Below are 22,991 nucleotides of genomic sequence, written 5' to 3'. Positions count from 1 at the left end.
GCATCATTGCTCCAATTTCATAGGCAGGAAAAGTGAGGTACAGAGACACAGATAACTTGTCTGATGTTACAAGTCTAGTGGCTGCAGTCTTCACAGCTCCATTTGAGTGTTCTGGCCACTGGGTTGGGCTGATCTCTGCAGAGAAAGCTCCATGGAGTCAACTGAATGGAGTCACTGGGCCTGTTAGTTGCTCGGGGTGACAGGGCTGATGTGACCTGGGTGTGATTTAGTATTTCTAAATGTTTGTATTGCCAGCCTCTCCTTCCCTCTAGAGCTCCCCAGTTCCTCCTGCTCCCCAGTACTCAGAGGGAAAGGGAAGAGAGGGCTGAACTGCCCATGCTCATTGCTCTCCTGCACTCCTCAGCAATAACCCTGAAGATGATCTCTGTTGCCATTTTATGCTCCACCTGTGATAACAAAAAGGCTTCTGACTTAAAGGGTTGAGGAAAGGTCAGCAAATATCATGCTGTCTGTAGAAAGATGAGAGACCTTTACTTTGTGATCACAAACACGTGGCACCCTCGTGGTGCTACTGAAGTGAGCAGAGGGACACTTACCTTTGAAAACAGGACAGATTTTCCACACAGTGGCAGCCCCTTCTCGGTTATACTGTCCCAGAGCTAATTCCATATAGAACAGGGGCATTCCAGCAATGATTAGGAAGAGGATATAAGGAATAAGAAAAGCACCTGGAAAGAGAAAAATCAGACAGTTTATGTTTTGGTTCCGTGTTGCTTTCTCTTTTTCTTACTTTTACTGGCTAAAGACAAAGCCACTGCTTTTGGGAACTAGAAATGAAATATCAGGAAGGAAGAACATTTGTTCTCTTGCCCCTTTCCTGTTATTTTTTTAAGGTATGAGAGACAGAACCTCTGAAAAAAATTGCAGGGCATGGGTCCTATTCCCCCCTAGTGTTTCCCCTCTGTTGTTTGGCTTCAAAAGGGAAAAGAAAGAAACATGGCCCTGAAAATTAATCCCTAATTGAAGAAGAAACGATGCTGAACATACTTGTAGACTATGAAAAATTTTAAATTTTTTTTTTTTTTTTTTTGAAAGTAGTATGTTCAAAGGGGAGCATGGAGGCCAGCATAAGAGGGAAAAAAGTAGTCATGCAAGTTCCTCTAAATGCAGGTGTCTGTAAGGTGTCTGCAGGAATGTCTGGCTTGAAAATTAATCACTGCTTGTCATTCATGGATTCCCAGCTTCCATGCATGTTTTGGTTTTTCTGCTGTAATAAATCCCCTTATTCCTGTGGAATGTGTTAGGCAATGCACCTCTTCTCCAACCTCACTGCCATTAGTGTGATGTATTGGGACTGGTTTGGTTTCACTGCTGAGCTCAAGTCCAGCCTCGTTTTACTGCAGCAGGACAGTCCTGGGGCTGCTTGTGCCCTCCTGGACCATGTAACTTCACTTGACCGAGGATTCCTCCACGAGTTCATGCCATAGAAATTGTTGCCTGTGGAAGAATCTTGGAGTGTCAGAGGTACTACCATAAAAATGCTGCCACCTGAAATAGAAAAGGGTCATCTAATCTAGAAGCTACCTGAAAAATTCTTAGCTAGTTTATATGGTCCAGGTCACAGAAAGAAGACTCCCCCAGTGCATGGCTGCATATGTTAATATAAAATGTAGATTCTGTTGTAATTGCATAGCTTACTTGGTCCAGAACAGTTTAATTCATCTAGAAGTAGTCTGGATAAAAAATTATTAGATTGTTTTGATAAAATAAGGAGCTGACTACATGGTTAAATCATGGTTAAATTGTCCTGCAAAAGAAAGAAAGCAAAGAAAAAAAGAAAGAAAAAAAAAAAAAAAGCAGCTGTTTCTTCCAACAGCAGGTAATAGAAACTTTTGCAAACCTTTAAAAATCTGCTGCACTGGTAATTTGAAAACTTCCTTTGCAAAATGAAGTAAGTTTGCCTTGCTACTAAATATATAAACTTACAGGAGGTTTGTGTACTCTATAAAAAGTATAAATCATGTATTACAGTGTGTGGAGCTGACTCAAAAACGTAGCTTGTATCTGAGAGGTGTGGAGCTGGCAGAATGCTTGAACGTCAAGAGACTGTGAAAACCATGATGCCATAAAGTGAAGAGGGAAATTTGTGTCTGAGAAAATTAATCCTGAAGCTGTGTAGTGGACATACGTATTAAATGCTAGTTTCAAATACGTGTTTTCTAAGTATGACTAATCCCATAATGAACTGTGAAGTGTACTGCACTTAAGCACACTTGCTTAAGCGTCATCTATTTGGCTGCGAGTCATTCCAGGCTTTAGTTAAAGGAGGTTTCTTTCTTTTTTTCCTTCCCCCGCCCTGCCCCCGCAGGGGATTTAATGAAGTGTGGTGTGATTTTCAGCAAAGAGCAGTTACACAGTGTGGCAGGGTTTCAGAGCTGGGTTACTTTTCAGGTAACTTAATGACTGAAGTATTTTGAAATGGAGATAAATATCAAAGTAAGGGTGCTTAGTCACATTAAGGTGACTTAATGTTTTGGAGTCTTCTGGAAATTTCTTGTTCAGCAGCTTCTGATTAGGTAAAAATACAAAAAAGTCGGGTTTTTTGTAAATATCTTTGTATTTGCTTTTCTCTTCCTAGCCAATAACCAGAATCAAATTTCATGGTGTTCACTGAGGCCTTCCTGAGATCTTGAGCACTCAAGAGCAAAATTAGTGATGGGCAAAGTCTAACTCAAATTGCTGCAAAGCAGAATGATGTTCAAATGCTTATGAACAGCATTTGGGTGGTAAATGATCAGTCTCACTCTGTGATTGCACAGGGCCTCCATCATAGGACTGCTTTGTGTACAGCATCTTTTGAACAAGGGGCATTGTTTGGAAGGAGACTTCACACCTCATCCTCTCTGTGTGTGGTTCTAACAACCTGTGGGCCACAAAGAAGCCAAACCTGGTGTCCCTGAGGGCCTCTTGCTTCTGGGGTCCACTGGTGGGAATTTCAGCATCACATCAGACTTCTCTGAAGGAGCAGCTTTGCTGTTAATGCCTACCAGGTCTGCCAAGTCAAAATGGATTAGGGAGTGACACTAGGGTGCACAATGCCAGCTGTGTCACTTCTGGCTGTGCCACTGGCCATGGAAAGTGCTCTGCTTTAACTGCATGAATTCAAAGGGCCACTCATATTTGTATAGCCCAGGCAGCTGAACTCTGAGGGAGCACACAGCTTGGCTAACACTTCAGACCAGCTTGCCAAGATTTATCTACCTCAGAGAGCAGAGGGAACGCAGGCTGTGGGATTGCAGCATTGACCATAACACACTGATAGCACTCGGGGGATTCTACTCCCCCACTGTGTGATGGGATGAGACTGAGCACACAGCTGCAACCCACAGGGTAATACTGCTCTCAGCAATCCCTAATGGTTCCTGATGTCCTTTTGTAACTTAAAATCTGGAGTAATTAACATCTGTGGTACAACCTTGGCACAGGAGCTGTACCTGACTTGCTGCTGAGTCACATGCAGCTCAAAAGCCACAGGTTGGCCCAGGACTGCTGCAAACTGCCTCTCCCTGTTGTCTCTCCCAACAGGTTTTGAGATGCACAACCATCCCTTCAGGCACCTGTGTACGTGGTGTTAAGACAGCCATTTGTCTCATGTCAAAGTAGCTAAGGCCAAACCCTCATGTGAAACTTCAAGTAGGAATTTGCATAAAAGCTTTTTTAAAAAACCTATTACATTTAATTAATGCCAGAAAAAATACAAGGCAGGCTTTGAATTCCTGTGTTCTGTGCCAACAAAACTTTTTAATTTTGGTATAACAGAATCCATGCAGAGAGTGTTTCCTCCCTCTGCTCTTCAGCATTCATAGCATCCAAGTGGGTGAGAAGCAAAAAGGAAAACAGCTCCTCTCAGTCCTACACAGAGGTCTCATCTCACTTATAAATACCAGAAAGAAAGAAGGTCTGGTTTACTAATGACTGAAAAAATATGATTTAAATAGCTGCTATTATCTTGAAAGGATTTGTTGATGTGCATATGAGGAGCAGACCAGGGCTCAGGGATAGCTGAAACCACTTTGAACTGTTTGTGCTGGTTGGCCTTCTGCATTTCTTACCACTGTTATTCTAGTCAAAATGGTAATTGAGGGGGATGTCTGCTAAAACAACAAACTTCAAGCAAATATTGCAGTATACTTTCAGATAGGAGTGCTTCCAGTAGTTGTGCAAAAAAAAAAAGAGTCTAAAACCAGAGATCTCCCAGCTGATGAATTGAAATGCAAACTGGTCTCAGTGTCTGATTTTTTATTTATTTATTTATTTTTTTAATGCAGAAAAAGTAGGACTTCCTGCATTCTTTCACCTGAAAGTATTATTTGATGTTTGCTTGGACAATAAGGAAAATGGATGAAAATTCGAATCAGTCTTGTGAATAAAAAACAAGTCCCTGATGCAGAGACCTGGAAATCTAGATGGTACAAGATGTTCATTGGCAAAAAAAAAATAGGTAACTGGAAAGGCAGGCAGTTCTTAGTTCATGAGCATTGGTTCTGGCTCTTCAGCAGGCTGGCTACCACCTGACTTGCCCAACCATCAAGGGCACCTCTGAAGGAGGTGATGTTGAGGTAGTTGCTTACTCCTGGGAAAAAGGGGTAGAAGGGTAAGACCTAAGTCTTTACTGACCAGAGAATGAAAACAATCTGTGCAGGCATGGTACAGCAAAGGAAAGATGCAAAGGAGCATGATATAACCCCAGTGTCAAAGCCAAGATAATGATTTTAGCAGCAGCAGTAGATTATAGTAGTCAAAAATAACATTTTCTGCAAAACAGGTCACACAACACACTATAAAAAAACTTCACTAGGACTTTGCGAGTATAAAATCTTCCAAGTATGCAATAAAATCTTCCAACTATGCAACCTTTTTCATGGAAAGAATTTCTGAATCATAAAACCAGTGGAGCTGTACCATCATGAGTGACATGTTTCTTTTGAAGCCCTTATATTTAGCTACTCCTTCTAACAAACTGTTGCTTGGATCGGAACCTATTTATATTTCTACAATCAACTTGGTCTCAGAGCCTTCAGTTTTTTCCAGAATTCTGATTTTAATAGCATTCCTTTCTCTCAAAAGAAAGTGAAAACAAATAGTTTCCAGAAATGGTTCAATGCTCTTCGTGGGCTGTTGCTGAGTGAAGCCTGCATATTTTGTCTTGAGCTGTTAACCTGCTACTGCCTTGAACCCACTTGAGGTGACTTTAAAGGGCAGTGTATTTATAAGATGATCACTGTGTTAGACCAGAAGGGGTTACCCACACCCTTCCATGCAAACCTGGTCATCTCTGGCTTTTTGTTATAAGAATGAGATAAAGAAACTCATTAGTAGCTATTTTGAAAAAGTTAATGAGAGTTAAATACACCCAGGCACTCAGGGCAGCATGATTCATTCATAAATAACCCCCAGGTCATTGGCTAAAATTCTATTTGCATAAATTAATGAAATGCTGCATAAATTAACACCATTGATTAAAATGTTGTGCAGTTTAAAGGTGACCACAGGAAGATGGAAGAGCAGAACCTTAGCCTATGTTGTTTGATAGGAAAAGGAAGAAGTAGTGAAGAGACAGGGTAGGGTAATCTATATTTTTGAGACAATTTAGATTAGGTTGGTCTAAGATGGTCAGTGTGGCAGTGGGAGGTCTGGAGCTTTGTGGGAGGGTTCCTGCTGCTGACCTTCACAACATTCTCACTGCTGCTGGCTTAGGGGATGAAGCCATCCCCATCTTTTGTTGTGTGACTGTAGAAAGTGGAAAAATGTGCTTTATAGGTTGCAGTGGTAACTTTTGTTTTTTGGTTGTGCCTCCTTACATCAGGGCTGCTCTTGGAGCTGGCCCCAGTAAATCAACTGGTGTCAAGGTGAGCTTTGACAGTAGTTTGCAAAGTAAATAACCTGGAGCTTGCAACAGTGTGAAGGTCTAGCTACTAACACTCCTGCCCAGCTCCATCTCATTGCTTCTGTGCCTGTTCTTTTTCAGCTACCTGGTTAGTTTAAATAAGAAATGAGGGAGTAGGAGAGCTGGAATGTGGAGCCAGCTTGTAGACTTCTGTTATGTGATTTACGAAATCCCTTTAAGTAATGTTCAGCAGAACAGGGTTTTTAAAAGTGGGACTATGACTGAGCAGATGACTCTGTTGGGAACAAAATAGCAAACTGTCTGGTTTGTGAGCCCTTTGGAAGTTGCTGGTCAGAAGTGTATAGTACTGGGCTGCAGGTACCTGGCTGGAAAACACTGCTGCTTCCCAACAGAGGGGATTACAGAAGGACCCATTCACCTGCAATTGAGTATCAAGAAAACCACCTATGAAAGGTGTAGGCTGTACTTGAGATGTCCAAAATCAAACTGTACCCTGATTTACTGCTGGCAGGATATCCATGACTAAAAATATTTTTTAATTAAAACTTCAGAAGTTATTTGTTGTGAGCTTGTGGATGAAGGCAAGCAGGGTTTGCTGGGTACCTACACTAGAAAATCTGTAATAGCATCACATAACCTCATGATAAGTTTTCCCTGAAATATGTGTACTGGAAACTTATTTTCTGGGGTGTACAGGATATAATCATATACTCGAAAGGAATTACTACTACATGAGCTTTAGCATTCCTTTAAGTGTATGGAAGCCCTTGCTTGGTGCCAGGGAGATTTTGGCAACTAGAGTTTTACTTGGGTTCAGATGCACCATTTGTCATAGTTTTGTCCCCCTTTTCAGAGAATCTGTGTGTTAACTTGTGTATATTTGTCTCAGTCAAATAAAAATGAACGTTTTCAAAATGCATAGATCCATCTGATTTTGATGCCACAAGGGACTGTTAGATGCTTTTATCTAGTTTCGTGTCAAACATAAACCAGAATTTCAGACAGAAAACCATCCAATCCTGATTTGAAGATATCATACAGATCCTTTGCTTTTTTGGTAGTGTATTTCATAGGTCAATAACTTCGGTGTTATAAAAAACAAAAATTAAAAAAAATTACTATTTCTAATTTGAATGTATCTGACATTTAATTGTGGCAGTGTTTTCCCAGATAAATTAAAATACTTCACAGTACTTTTTTTTTTTTTCCCTCACATAAAGCTGCTTGAATGCTGCAATCAAGTGTTTCAGCCTTCTTCTTATTCTCTGAAGAGACAGTGAAGTAAACACATGAATTACAGTGCAGTAGTGATTCCAGCTTTTCTCTCTAAAATTCCCACCTTAGAGGTATTTTGTGGTGTAACAGGTTCATATATTGTCAGGTTGAAGAGGTACATTACCCACAGCAAGTCACAGTACCCACTTTCTAAGTTGTGCATTTGATGCTCCAGGAAGGCTGAGTTTATATCCCTGGCATGTTCCTCCCCCCTGCTAGAAAAGAGCCTGGGGTGAATCCTCTGGATTTCATCCTCTCATTTAGGCAGTGTTTGTCCTTGCTTTGGTCTTTCTGTTCTTTCTCACGTTCTCAAGATTGCCCTGAGATGCCACCTGCATTGGGTACCTGATCTGAGGGGATGTGAGTGCCCTGGCAGAGCTCCTTAGAGCCCCAGTAGCAGCTACTGCACCCCGTGAGACAAGGCTTGTGGAATGTGCTTTGTTCTGTTCATGGAACAGAGCCATTTCTGCTTCACACCACAACCACAGCTGAAGGGTGTTTCTCTTCAAAAGACTGCTTTAATTTTGCAGAATATCAAAATAAAAAACAACTCCAAAGTTAAAGAGCCTCCATGGAGTAGACAGTACCCGTTTTAGGCAGCATGAGATTCATAATTGTGCCAGGGTATAACAAAGTTCTTAAGACATCTTAAATCAGGTCTAGACAAGTGCCAGGCAGCTTTCAAGAGGATTAATGTACAAACCAATAGGAGGTAAATGCCTTGAAATTCTGCTAAAGAATGAAGTACAAACATTCTGATGTACACTTAGAATTTTTCTTACCATTTAGTGATTAAGCCAATTTTAAGTTGAATTCTTTCACTCAGTGACCAAAACAAACATTCCCTTTCCTGCCAGGCCATATTAGATATTATATTTGTAATAGCATAATACTTTCTCTGTTATCTTAGTCTTTACAAACAGAAACACTGCTCTTGCACAACAGAATCCTCTAAATTCCCCTATCAGTAAAGTTATGTTGTGTCACAGACATAGGAGACAGTTACATGTTCCTCTCCATAAGAATTCTCATAAGTCTTTCCTTTAATCTCAGTCATAAATGAAGCCTTCAGGATGAATGTTCTTTCTGATGTCACTGAAGGAAGCAGAATAGCTGTACTGTGAACTACATATCACACATATGTAAAGCAGAGGGCAAACAGCTCCATACATTATAAAGCCATTTTCCATGTTTTATTAAAACCTTGCTTGTGTTTTCTGCAGTACTACAGAGAAATATTCTTTATGTAGTTTCTTTGGTGCATCAATATTTCTTAGACAGGCTGTAGAAACTACAAAGTACAGTGTGATGGCTACTTACTGCATAATTGCCTAGAACAATGGAAACCTTGTACTCTTAGCAAAGATTATAGTTGCTATCAGATTGTTTTAAAATTTTAGAAGGTCCAGCAAGGGTAGTTGCCATATGGCTGTGGCTTCTTTACTTTCTACTTTTCTCTTAGCAATGAACACAAGAATTTCACACCATTCTTCAGAGAAAACCTTTCCATTTGGAATAAAGCTGTATTTGGCCTAGGGTAGTGCTGGTAATATTCTGTATGCAAAGGAGAGCCATCAGGTGTGGTCTCTGAGCTTTGTAAACATTAAGCAAAACTTACAGTAGCATCCTGCAACAGGAGGACTGTGACAACAACTCCTGCTCCAAAGGGTAAACTGAGCCTCACCTGGACCAGTATGAAACATCAGTGCAGCCTGGATCCAGCTGTACTGGCTAGCAACCCCTTCCCTTCATTTTCTGTCCCTCTACTCTTCCTCTTCTGTGGGAATTAATCAGACAAAAAATCTTATTTAAGTTTGAAAACTGAGTTTTACATTTGTTTTTATTAACGGATTATTGTCCTAATGAACTTCAAGCACTGAGGTAAGTTTTCCCCTCAGACCAGGTTGTCCAGTGCATGTTTCATCACTGCTGTTCTGCAAAGGGCCTCCCAGATTGAAATGCCATAGAAGAACATGACCATAACCTCAGGGTCCATCATAGCTCCCCCTCGAGGTGAAGCAGAGGCCTATTAGCAGCTCAAAGAAAAATCCCTCATTTCATCCCTCCTTGACTTTTGCAAGAGCAGGGCAGGGTGTGATTTAGTTCACTGGTTACTCAGACCTTACAAATAAGCGTGGCTGAGTTTGGTGTTTTCTATGTTTCACACAGATAGTTTAAATTTTTTTTTTTTTTTTTTTGGTGTTTCTAAACAGCTTTTAAACACGTAACAACTCGTGACTGTAAAACAGCACTTAGAAGGGAAAATATAAGTGAACTTGAAGATCTCAAAAGCTCTTAATTTAGAGTTAGAGACTGATTTTGTTGTCAGCCTCTATGCATCAATGAAGGATTAACTTGCAATTTAGGTAACTTTTTTCTTTTAGAGAAAAGTCAAGGAAAGAGAGAGCAACTGTTGCCAGCTCTATTACTCCAACTGCCAGTTTCAGAAGTTCAAAAGTCATGGGTTAGGCCCCAGAAGAACTTAAAATGTCTTAAAATGTAAGATATTCTAGCCTAATCCTTTTATTTGTCTGCTTGCTTTTAGTCTTGTATTTTGTATTTTCCCTTTTTTTTCTTTAGCCTTGAGAGCTAGAGATTGTTGTCTAATAATTAATCTCTATGAAACTGCGAGAGTAAAAAGCACTTCTTAAAATAATATTTTTTTAATTGCCTGAGCCCTACGTAGGAGTGTGTCGAGGTCATAGTTTGGCTCTCACAGAGTAAATTAATTTTGTGTAGTAATGACCATAATCTATGTAAGTCCTGACATTTTGCTTATTAGGTAAAGTACTGAGCTATTAGCCTGAGTGAAGATCAGTTATTAGTCAGTGAAAGTCTTCTGTATCAGTTCAGTCTGAGTGGTTTTTATTACTTTACTCTGTTTTTCTTCTCACATAATTTTTAGTCTGGAAATCCTGTCTACTTAGGAGTCCTTAAGAGAAAGACGTCTGTTATTTGGGTTGAAATCCTGGCTCTGGTGACGTCAATGGAAAAAAAACACCCATTGACTTCAGCTGGGTCAAGATTTCTCCCTTGTGGTTTACGAATCTATTGATTTTAACTAAGGCTCTAGAGCCATATATACATGAGAAACAAACTACAGAAAAGGAACAAATGATGAAAACTCTTTCCTCAAAAAAAAAAAAAAAAAAAAAAGTCCTGGAATGTCTCCTGTCTCATGAACACCTGCGCCATGATCTCATCGATGCATCTGTGTTTCTGTTTAGAGAGGAGACAAAAGCACGACCCAGCACAAACTATTCCTTAGTCTTGGGATAAATCTTGTAAATAAGATGCCTATGTACAGCTCTAATCACCCCTCATCTCAGCTTTCTTCTGGCATCAGTCTCATTGGACATGTGGAGGCAGATGAAGTCCTGCACACTAACCAACAGTCATGCAGCAAAGATGCTACTTTTGAGTAGCTTCTATGCTGTCAACTTGATTTTTTGGTAACAATTAGCCTCAAAATTTCTAATACCACAGTTCAATATACTTAATTGTTCTTTCTGTTACTGGTGGTGTAAAATAATGATGCTTCTGCCAAGATGGCAAGGCATTGAGACCTGCTGAGAGGGAGGTTACACTAACATTGGAGAAGAAAAGAAATAAGCATGGTTATTGTAGAATGGTAGTGAAAATCTCTGTGGAGCTTGTTTGTTTTCCAAAGGGAAATCTTTTGAGAGAACTGCACAGAACGGCTTTGTAATATTAGCATTTGAAGGATTATTTCCTCATGTTTTATTCCATGGAGTGAAGGGATGGTATCTCCATCATTCCATTCACTGTGTTCAGGGACTAACAACTGCTTATCCATGGATTGTCTCCTTGCTGTCATTGTGGCCATGCTGACAAACTCCTTGATGTGAATTAGGCATCTCTAAAAACTGCCAATCCTATAACATCTTGATAAATGAAATCAATCAGGAAATCCAAGAATTACCTGGTTGGGAAAAATCATCGCTGTTATTGGGCAGCTCTGTATTTGAAAATCGTAAGCTACCCTGTCATGTCCTCCAGTAATTCTTTTTCTCTGGAAATGCAGTTACTTTGCTGTTACATTGTCAGGACCTACTGAGATCTATAAGGATCTACTGCTCCACCTTGTGGTCTGAGAAAAGTTTTCTATTATTCTGCTCTGTAGAGTGGTGGACTAGAAAGTCCCTCCCCTCCTCCTTTTTTTATTGCTATCATACTTTTCTTCGAGAAAAAGATCTTATATATATGTCACCTGTGGCATGCTTCAGGATAGACATTGCAAGAGGTGTTTGATTATAGAAGAGGAAAAGAGAGAGAAAGAAATAAAAGTTAAATAAATGAAGAGTGCTATTCCAGTACACATAGTTCCTAAGGTGCAGAATAAATTGTAAGTAGCTAGCAAAAAATAAGATACACAGCATGTGGCTGCTTTTTTCAGTTCATATGCTTTGCCCATGGTAGTAGCTTGCTTGGATGGCCAGCAAGGCAATCAGGTGGGGTGTTATCTTCCATGCTGCAGATGGGCCAGAAAATCAGTGGCTTCCCACAGCTGTGCAGCCTTCATCCGAGAGGAATGCTACGCAGTTACCTGTTCATCAGTGCCACAAAAGCTGTTTCTTAAACTAAGAAGAGAGCTGCTGTTGCAAGACATGGCTTTCCACTCACTCTGTCACTAATTGCAGTGCTTGGGAATCATGCAAGATTTTTCTCCAACTCTTAAGTAATGAATATAAAGGAGTAAAATTCTTCTGCTGTTCAAAACACAGCTCCTGTGTGCTTACTTCAGTGGAGCAGGATGAAGCCAGGACTGCTCTTTTGATGCTGGCTTTGTTCTAGGGAAGCACTTTGTAACAAAGCAGTTCAGGAAAGGCTTTATACAGTGTAGTCTCACACCACTGCTCTGATAAATGTTGGATCCTGGTTTGAACACATAAATGAATGTATATCCTAAAACACCAGCCAAACTACAGTGACCAGTTAATACCTATATTAAAAGCACAGCTCCTGCAATCATTTGTACTTCTGGAAGTTAGTAGTTGTGTTCCTGAAGCCTTGGAGTAGAAGGAAAAAAAGTAGAAGCACTGGAAAAATTACTATCCTCTATAAAAAGGCTTATTGTACAATGAGGGCAACATTTCTTACTGTACACCAGCAATCAGAATGCTGGTCGTAAAAAAAATTTATGGGCTGGCAGAAGACAACTGCCTGCCCAGCCCTCTCTGTGAATTTTGTTTAGCAATGGGTTATCACAGAATTCTGAGCACTGGCAAGTTGGCAGTGTGCTTTGGATGAATATGGATGTAAAGAAGTACATGGCTTATGTAGCCTGCCCTCCTTCCTACAGTTTGTATTTCTGAATGATAGACCCTAGTTCTCAAAGTGAAGCACTGTGCTGTCACCTTTGTGACAAAACATTTAAATAGACACCAGGGGAAAGGAGAAGGAAGAGTGAAAATAAAACAAGGGATAACTTTGATAAGTACTCCAGAGGGTTTTTTCCTATGGTATTCATGAGGAAGAATATATCTCAAGGAACTTAAGTGTCTGCCTTCCATTCCCCCCACCTCCTTCCTCCCTCTTTATGGATTGAAGGTTTCAGACACTGTATAGCTGAAATTAAGTATGTTGACTCTATACAGAAGATGCTGAATTTTGCTGCAGTTATCTCTACAAAATTTCTATGAGAACAGGAATTATTCAGCATTACTGAGAACAAGGTAGTACTAAAAGAACCAGAACTCTGTTACAAAGAGACTCCATTTAAATTTGTCTCCTGCCTCCTGAATTACAGTATTTTTTTATATAAATATCTCTAAGTATAGAATTTATTTGGTTACAGTTTACCTTATGATAGTGATGAGGGCAGTTAGGTACAACATCATCTAATGATTACAATGTTTATAAAAGCTGTGGAGCTTACAGTGCAAACTCATATTAAAGTCATACTATGATTCTTAACTATTTAATCAATTGGTTAACTTGGGACTAAGGCTGCAGAACTGGGAGCTGCTGTTGTGCTTCCCATTAGGCATAACAGAACTGAAGGTGTGAGCTATTTGATGTTTCTTCTCAGAAATGCTCAGAATGCTTTAAACCATTTCTTTCCATTTTAATTTACAGCAAGAGGTTCAGTGATTTGTGGTGTTAATCATCATTTCCCTCACAGTGTATCTGAACACTTGCTAAAGCTGTGTGTTCCCTCTGACTTCATGTGTAAAGAGCTGTGTTAATGTTCTGTTTTGTATCAATGTAAGTATAGGGAAGAAAGGAACTGTCTTGAAATAATGTCTTTAGACTGCTGGATCTGTATTCACATATTCATTGAACTGACAGACAAGTTTGTGAAGTTTTCCCAAAATACTCAAGGCAAATTCTGCCCCCAAACCATGTAGGCCGTGTCTCAGTCTCCTTAGAGATAGTTTGGTTTCTTCAGTAAAGAAGGGTTATTGACTGCTGCACTCCTAATGTGGCCTTTGGATTTTCCATTGCTCCCAGTGAATTGAATAAAGGGCTTGAAAACTTATGAGAGAAACAGAGTGCTTGTTATTTCTGCTTGGATGAGTACCCAAAACCTAAGGCAAAGTATAGGAAACTCCTGTGACTCTTTTTAATAGAATTTCCTTTAATAGAATGGGAGGGATGTATATCCTATTGGAATGGCTTTCTAGGGATATTTCAGTCCTTCAATCTTGGTAGAATAGAGAGAGGCATACAAGGACCTATGAGGGTGGGAGTGGAGGGGGACCTTAAGCAGAGATTTTAAATTTCCAAACAACAGAACTAAGTTTACTACTTGGTATCTTTTCTTCCTCTCACTTTAGAATAAATTACTTCAGAGTGGTAATCAAAATGTGTACATTTAGCATGCTTAGAAAGAGGCATCTTTGCTTTTGTCAGAACAGCTCATTTAGTTCACATCAGATTTTTTTATTTTCCTGGTAAACTGGAGGAGCAAAGGTAGAAAACCAGTTTGGTAACTGATTGGAGTGCCCCTTAGAGCAGTTCTGTGTGCTTGCACTCTGTTAACCCCAGAATAAATGTAACCTCAGAATAAATACTATGAATCTAGTGTAGAACCTTTTTTGATTATGTGTGTCTAGAACCTTTATAAAATTGTCAGTCTAAGGGTTGCTAGACTTCAGGGATAAGTAACTTCTCTCAGCTGGGAGTCCATCTAGTGTCACACAATCCCAAAGCTCACAGCCACAGTGAGATGAGCAGAACAGTTTAACCTGGTTTAGGTCACTGGTTTCATGTGCTGGTGGGAACTGAAACCCCCTTATTAGGAAACCAAAATCACTCGATCAGGCTGTGATTGACTGATGAGTCAAACTCTTGGCGTAGGCTTTGCAGTGAGATTACTTCAAAGGTGATGTGTTATCATCATCATCAATGCTATTTTGGAATGTAAACCCTAATGTTAGAAGGCAAAGGTCATCCACCTTTGAAATATGAAGTGTCAGGTTATATTGTTTCTCAAAATAGTGATTAAATTTGCTGGCAGACATTTGGCAGAATGCAGGGGACAGAGCCTCCTAGAAAGGTGAGGTGCATAGCTTGCTTTGGGGGAAGCAGCCTGCTTGCCAGGCTTCTGGCCCTGGGGCAGTGATGCTTTCACAGGTGGCATTCTCAGTATGTGACAGCTCTCAGCTCCAGACCTTGTGCTGGCCCTGTTTGGGGATGTTTGGGCTTGGTTGAATACTCTTTTTGGTATCTGTGGATTGCTCACTCCTGCATTACAACTTAAGGAAGTATGAATAGGAAAGGGAGCATTAGGATAAAAGGTAATATGGTTCTGTTTTAAATTGTATTGGTTACTGGTGAGCTGTTCTGTGAAGCCAACCATTTATTTTAGAAAGGCTGTGGTCTAAAAACACTTGAAAGATGCTTCAGAGGAGATAAATGTGCATTATGATAGTTAGAAAACTGTTAAAATATTAATCTGCAGCTATTTTAAATTCATAAAAAGCTTAATTTGATTCTTAGGATGCATTAAGTCTCCAGCAACTAATCCACCAACTACATGCTTCCTAAGGAGCAGGCTGAGCATGACTGACCTTGCAAATACTTTGGCTCTCAAAAAGAGTATTTTATGTTAGTAAATTATTTTTCCCTGGTTTTCAATGGGAGTTACTAATTTTGCCTATGACTTTGCAGGAAAATGAAACAACAAGGAACATTAATACTAAAAGTATCTTGCACAAAAACTACAATGGCAAGCATCATCCTCCCCCACTGAGCACCTCGGTTAATCATGTTAGGCATTACTCAACTTCACTTGGCATTAGTAAAATTTGAGATGTAATCCAAATATCAGGCTAAATCTTTCCCTAAATTGATGTGAGTTTAATTTTAATACTCTTCTTATTCTATAACCCTCCAGCACAGCCTACTACAGAACTGGGGAGCACTTAAAAGGTTTGATGTGTTACAAAGACTTGTTCTGTGTACATTGATGTTGGTCACTTAACAGCATCTTACAGCTAGGGAGTCTCTTTTTAGAAAAATAAAGATGGGCTCTTGCCAGAAGTGAGTTGTAATGAGGATATGGCACTGGTGAGAATACTCAGTGGAAGTGATGGTCGCTGATGATTTTTCCAGTGACATAACCTGATCCTTGAAACTCTCACAAAGGACTGTGCAGACAGTATGTGATCTGCTGCAAACAGTGCTTTGCCTTTGTGTTGTGAGGAGCAGTGAAATACATATGAGTTGTGATATTTATTGATTAATCAAACTGACAAGGGGATGTTTGATAATCCCCCCTTCTGGAGTGTTGCCTCATCTGCTTGATGAGCACTTGCAGAATTTTAAAATCTGCACAGATCATCTCTATCATCTTATAAAGTAGTTTAGAGCACAAAGTGGCCATATCCTGCTTCCAAGAAGTTGGTGAGGGCAAAGTTTCATCTCCTCTGTTTCTTCTAAACTGTTTTTTTATGGCCCATATCATAGCCTAACACAGCCACTGCATCTGTCACTGCCACTGCAAGGCAGGCAAGTCCTCTGGAAGTAGGTAACTGATACAAAACAATAAATGCTCTAGCTTTTCAGATCTTACTGAAGATTGGGGTTTTTCTTTTTTATAGCAGAAGAATGTTTCTAAAATGAGAGTTGTTCACATAAGGGTTACATTCTGCCATCTATCTTTGTGCAGAAGTCCCATTGGGGTCTCTCAGCAGGCTACTCCCAAAACACAGATGTTTCTGGCTATTCATTCAGCATTTCAGTGCTGCTCCATGCTCCTTACTGTCTAGCTTTTGCTGGAAGCTTGTTAAAATAGAAATAGATTTTTTTTGTTAAAAAACCCAAACAGACACTGGTGCTGTCACTCAAAATAAAAAAAGACTGTAATAACTACCACTGAGTGGTGAATGCCTTGTGGAACTCACTGAAGGTAACTACTGGGAGCTCTGTACATGTGGAAGTTGAAGATCTAACAAAAAGCCTGAATGCCTAGTTTTTAATCAGTAAATTTCCCTGGAGTTTATCAAAGAAAGAGATTGAAGGATTTGGTTATTAAGAAGGTAGGGATGTTACTACTCTTCCATGTCCTTGTAAAATTCAGCTTTGAATAAGGGAATATGGTATGTATTTATACTCTCCTTTTAGTTCCTGTAAGTTCTCATGTTTTATTGACAACCTATCTGGTTTTGGAAGCATGGAAAGGCCCTTAGTGTGTCTGCTGACATCTTGAATTAATCACAGCCAGTCTTAGGACACACATCACCCACATCACATTTTTAAAAGATGTTAGGGGGTGGTGCCATTTTCTACCACGTCCTTGGTGCTTTTGTTTGACATTTAGGAGCAATTGTAAAGCCTTCGTGGGTGTAGATTTTGGAAGGATAACATAATTTCTTTTTGCTAGATAGAGCAAGCTATGCTGAAAACAATTGTTAAAATAACTTAGTGGTCTAGGACTTCCAGTATTGCAAAACGCTTGCTTTTTACTGCCTTTTTTGTAACAATTAAAAAAAAAAAGTATTTGTGGATACATAAGTATATAAGTATAACCTACATTTGACTATCTTTGACTGAAGACAGCTCCAGTTAATTAATGAGGCTGAGCAATTGCTGAGGCTTTCAGAATAAAGAGAAATTCAGGGAGGAATAAGAAAGGAAACTTTTTTCCTTCCAGTGATTTACTTCATACATATCACCCTATTCAAGTTTGATCTGTTTCTTTTTTCTTCCATTATGTAGTAGATCCTTATAAATACCAAAAGGCAAGCTATAACCCTGTTATAAGAACCTTGTAAAACTTTTTTAAAGAGCAAGTCTAAGCATGCTATACAAGTAGAGAAATGCCACTTGATTTTGTCTCCTTAGCTTGCTCAGCAGTCCAGGAAAACTGCTAAAATAATTATATTAATTTTTGTCTGTGTTTACTAGTACTTTATTTTTATTTCATCTTCTGTATAGAGATGCATAAGTCAGCAGTTATACAAAACCCATTGGTTTATTCTTTTTGAGATAGCAAAACTTGCTCTAGTGCCAGAAAGGTTCCTGTCTGTAGTAGAAGTGTGGGGGAAAGAAAGAAAAAAATTAAAACGATGTTTAAGAATATCTGTGATTTAGGACTGGAAAGATAGCAACAAGATCCAACAATATCCCATAACTCTGCCTGTTGCCTCATGTTCTTTGGTCTGGTAGGAAAATTTGCCCACAGAACAAACAAATTCCCAAACCCAGTTTGACCCAGAGAAAAGGGACAGAACTGGCTTGAAACTTGATACTTCTAGAGCTTGATCTCTTACAGAAGTTTCTACTAAATGGAATTTATATATGTCAAACATGAGGTGCAATAGATGGAAAATTTTTAAGATAGCATAAAGATAATATAGAGAAGGAAGAGATATGTTAACCAGTCCCTGGCTATATTTCCATTTCCCACTTCTTGGCACAGGGTTTATCCTGAAGTTCTTTCAGATGCAGAGGGCCATACTCTATCAAAAAGCACAGAAAAAGAAATACAATCTCAAAGGAGATATTATTGAACTTCTTTAAGCCAAACACAATCAAGTTGTAAAAATTAGCTTACTAGCTACAGCTCATCTCAGATAGCTCCATGGGAAGACCTGCTTAGGAAAAACCCATTTTAGATGGGTTTTGACCATCAGAATTATCCGATCTTTCATTTTAAGTCTTTTACATGCCTGTAAAGGATGTTATTATACTATATGTGTGTTTGGGAATTATATCCTAGGGTTTGATTGAGATGGTTCATACTGTTGAAGAGCAGAGGAAAAAAGTGTTTATAATCCCTGTACCAGTAAGCAGATCTCAGTCATTCTATGGGCTATCTTTGCTTGTAAAGGTCTGATTTCACTTTGCTGGGATGGAGGAATTGGTACAAACTTTTCACTGAAAGGTGCCTCTTGCAGCTGTCTCTCCATGCTAAAGGATACCCAGGTTTCTTGGGCTGAACTGACAGAAGATACATGGAGACAAAACTGAATACAAGAGACTTGCAGACTGGTAGCTCCTGTGCCTGAGCTAGCAGCAAATTATAGAGGAAGCAGGTTAGGAAATTAAGTGACCCAAAATACGACAGAAAAGAGGTCAAGCACTCTGGGTGTCACCTTGTGCAATGTGAGATAAGGGAATATATCTCCCTAAAAATTGCCAGAAGACCTGGAGATCTGGCAATGGTGCCTATGTACTGGGTGGCATGAATGCTGCTGCACCTGCATCTGACACTGTGGAAGCCTGCTGGGTTCAGAGGCATTGTGCTGCTGTTGGAATGGGAATTGCTAGAATTATTTTGGGACATAATGAAATAAGGATGGAGGTTATTTTTCAGTACTAACTACTTTCTTCAGCCTGTCTGGGTGGTGAGCAGAGATATTTTCTGACTTCTCTCAGAAGTTTTGGAGGTGCCAAACTAGAACAAGTGTTTCTGTATCAGCCCTTTCTAGTATCCTGTTAAGTGTCAGTGATATGTGTAATTACACTGTAACTGATAGGGATTTTCCCACGTTCCTCTTTCCAGAGGAAGCAGGAATTACATGCTATCACTGTGAACCAGTTGCCTTTTTCACCAGGCAGCCACGCTATCGAGACATACATAACTATCTTAAGGAACATACTTTCTATCTAGCACTTCTTCTCCCTGTATCCTTCCCCGTTCCCACAAACAGTTCTCCATCTGCTAGGCAGGGTCTGTTCTCCCTGTGTGGGATCTGAGAGCACCCCAGGCACCTGCCCAGCTTGCAGATGGTGTTACTCCATCACAGCATGGAGTCAGCACTGACAACACAGAGTATTTCAGGGAGATGAAAAGGGATGATGGAGCTAAGGTCTTCCCGAAGGTGTGCCAGACAGTCTGACATAACTGTAACTATTGTGTGGTTTTTTGTTTGGTTGTTTTTTTGTTTGGTGGTCGCTGTCATTGCCAAACTGTGCAGGAGGTGAGGTTTTGTTTGTAACAGGGCTCCTACCTTCTTTGTGGGGCACAGTGGGGAGGAGAAGGGAGAAAGAACCCCCGGGTTATAGAGTGGAGGGCAGAAATCCTGATCCCACGTTAGAACTGCCCCAAAGAAGCCTTTCAGGGGTCGGGCGCTGACTTTTCTAGGTGGCGTTTTTCTGCTCAAGCATTTTTTGTGCGTTTCCCTCCCCTCCCCTCTTCTTGATGCTATTTTTTGCGAACGAAAAAAAAGTGCTCATCAGGCTGAAGTTGCAGTAGGCGGCAAATACGTTTGTGCTCAAAACTAAGTTAAACTCCGAGGGGTGTGCGAGCCATCCTTACCGTGACGGAGTTGCGTGGGGAGCGGCGACCCGTGCGGGCCCGGGGCGGCGGTGGGTGCCCGGTGCCGGCTGGCGGAGCGGGACAGCGCTGGGGCAGAGCCCCGGGTGCCGCCGCTCCTCCCTTCGCCATCCGACACCGCTCCCGGGCACAGCGGGGCGAGCGTCGGCTCTCGGCTTCCCCCCTGAAACTCCGGGAAGGATCAGGGGGATGCGACTGTGGGGCCAGGGAGGGGAGGCTGGGGTGGGGGGGGATTAGGACCTCGCAAGCGGCGCTCTTACCCCCTCCATTTTTGTAGCAGAGGTAGGGAAATCGCCAGACGTTGGCCAGGTCCACGGCGAAGCCGATGACGGAGAGGAGAAAGTCGATCTTCTTGCCCCAGGTCTCCCTGTCCTGGGCGCCGTAGTGCGGGGCGGGGGCGGCGGGCAGGAGGCTGCTGCTGGTGTATTGCACCCCGTTGTGCTCCTTCACCAGGATCAGCTCCACGTCCTTCTTCGGGGGCGGCGGCGGCGGCGGCCCCGAGCGCTCCGGCAAGGGGGCCACCACCGACACTTTGCGGTCGGGCTGGATCTGTTTGTTCATCTTTGCCTTAAACATCCAGAGAGAGCGGAGCTGAGGAGGGGGAGCCGGGCGCGGCGGGAGCGCAGCTGACGGAAGCGCAGTTCCCGCTGGAGGCGACTCCGCGCTCCAGCCCGCCCGGTGTCAGCGCGGCAGGAGCGAGGCACGGCCGTAATAAGAGCCATGCAAATGAGGCGGGAGAGGGGGGACCGGGGTGCCCCCGGGGAGAGCCCTTCCTCCGCGGGGGAGCGGGCCGGCAGCAGCCCAGACGCGGCCGCACCTGGGGCAGACACCTCGCCCCTACCACTGCCTCCGGGGCCCCGCGGAGACCCAGCTGGAGCCTCCCGACCCGCTCCGTCAGCCGGGGGAACCAGGGAGAGCGGGGCCGGCCGGAGCCCCACGCTGCCTCAGCGCTGCACCTTGCCCACCAGCGGCGGGGTCGCTTGGGGCGGTCAGGGCTTGTCCTGCCCCAAACTGCGGGGCTCTCGGAGCTGCTGCTTCCGTGAGGCAAAATACGCATTCCCGGTCAAGCAGTCTGAAAAGTGCTGTTAGCAGGCAACAGGTAGAGCTGAGCTGGTTTGCTCACTTCCTTTCTTTCCCTGCTCAGCTGCAGTACAGAGGCAGCTTTCCCCTGCCTGCCAGCGTGGCTTTAGTTAAACTGCAAAATTTGGTTTTTGACATCAGAACCTGGTGGGATGCAGGGCTGCATGGCAGAGATGGACACTGCTGATATTTTTATGCCAGGACTGATGGATGCCCAGATTTTAATTTCCTGGAAAGCGTGGGCTTGTAGGATTCACTTGTCAGGTTGAAGTATTTGCAGGACATGAACTATTTTTTTTCTATTCCAGATGGGACCTGGGGTCTTTTATGTGTAAAATGATCAAAGAATTAGCTGGCAGTACAAGAGTGACTGATGCCAAAAGCTGGCTAAATACAGCTGCAGAAAGGGGTTTGCAGGGGCTGTTCCTGTTACTGCTGTGAGCAGTAGCTCTGCATTCAATGCCTATTACAGGAATGTCACAGTTTAAAATCTGAGCACAAAAGGCAGAAACTGGATCCTCTTCCTCATTGTTAAATAGCTTCCCTTCTGCCTGGCATCAGTATGAACAGGTCAGATCACAGAGGATTCTCAGCAGTGCTACAGCCTACTGCTCTTATTCAGCCTGGTGGGACAGAGTACACAGCATTATAATATATGAAGAGGTGCTAGTCAGAGTTCACAAGTAATACCAGGTTCCTCTTCAGACTTGGAATGTAAAAACTAATCCCAGCTCAGAGTTAAAGCTCAGGTACTAGCATCTTCCCCTCCTCTCTTTAGACCACAGACTACAAAGATGCTGGTAAGACAGGTACTGACAAGCTGCAGATTTTCTGTCTTCACAAAAAAGTCTTGGTTCAAGATCCAAGCTGTGACTTGGATCCTAAAGCCCTCACCTGGGTGAAGTGTATGAGCAGTGGCCATACTGTCTCAGCAGCCCGTGTGTTCTCTTTCAGTTACTTCATGATTTCCTGTGCTCATCTTCTCTGAAGATGCCACGTTAACACCATTTTTTCTATTCTTTATGCCACTTCGTGCCATACATACTGTGAGTACTTTCCCTGTGCACAGTCATTACATACACTTGCTGTTTGCAGAACAACCCACGTTGTGCACTCCTGCGCAGCTGCCTTGCTGCCTACTCCTCATGCCACCCATCACTCACAGCCACCAAGTGCATCAAATACACACCCGCATTTTATGCAGTGCCCCCAAAGTTGCCCACACTCCCCCTGCCTTTCAGTGAGCCTACACACCCACTACACACCCCTTCTCCCATAGGAAATAAAGGACAAGCTCTGCTCTGAGCATAAGGAGAGCTTCACCTCCCAGCTGCAGAGCCCTGAAGCCATCCTGCTGACAGACTCACCAAGTAGCACTGGGGATGTCTCTGTCCCATTCCCTGGTACTTATGGGGAGGGGGAAGATGGCTGAAGGGGGATTCTTCCTCCTTGATTGCACCACGCTGGGACTGGAGTCTCTCTCTGGGAGCTGAAGCTGTGGCCTGGCCAGTAAGGAGCTTTTTAAACCTGTTTCCCCTCTCTCCACGTGACTATTACTGCCTTAATAATCTGCACAGACTTCCTAGGCTAGACAACAGCACTCACATATTGCTTCTGGAAAAATAAGGCCTTTTTAAGGAACACCCTTTTCCCCACAAGGTCGCAATTAGCTGAGCTTGATCATGAAGAGTATAGTGGGAGGAATCTAGAAAGATCCTGCTTATTTCCTAAGAGAATTAAGTCACTGTGCATATATATATATATATATATGCCTTTAGTTCTTGAATGGAAAGTGTGCACAATCTGGTTAATGTAATATCAGCTGCACCCTCAAGGTAAGAAAGTCCTCAATTGGATTTTATAAAAAAGTTGTTTAATCTTGACTTTGTCTGGATCTTGTTATGCCTAATGGAGCCTGACAGCGGGTAGAGTTGAAGTCAGAGAAGAGAATATTGTGTTTAAAAACCTCAATGGAGCCAGGCAAGATGGCAGGCCGTTAGTGATATTCCACTGTTCACT

The 22,991-nt window shown here is 41.9% G+C and overlaps 1 protein-coding gene across 1 annotated transcript in view; it reads right to left on the bottom strand.

Moving 5' to 3' along the window:
• The window catches only part of SLC6A2 (solute carrier family 6 member 2), a 62,579-nt gene extending 41,776 nt beyond the window's left edge, over positions 1 to 20,803 (bottom strand). Inside the window, 4 exon segments of the mRNA XM_071756962.1 lie at positions 558 to 689; positions 20,153 to 20,480; positions 20,482 to 20,568; positions 20,570 to 20,803. Coding sequence (XP_071613063.1) covers positions 558 to 689; positions 20,153 to 20,480; positions 20,482 to 20,568; positions 20,570 to 20,614 — 592 coding nt within the window. The 5' untranslated portion in view covers positions 20,615 to 20,803.
• Between the last annotated feature and the right edge of the window lie 2,188 nt (positions 20,804 to 22,991).

Source organism: Heliangelus exortis, chromosome 13 (assembly GCF_036169615.1).
Source record: "Heliangelus exortis chromosome 13, bHelExo1.hap1, whole genome shotgun sequence".
Lineage (NCBI taxonomy): Eukaryota > Metazoa > Chordata > Aves > Apodiformes > Trochilidae > Heliangelus > Heliangelus exortis.
Note: the sequence above shows the minus strand (reverse complement) of the source record. Positions and strands in the feature narration are given on the sequence as shown.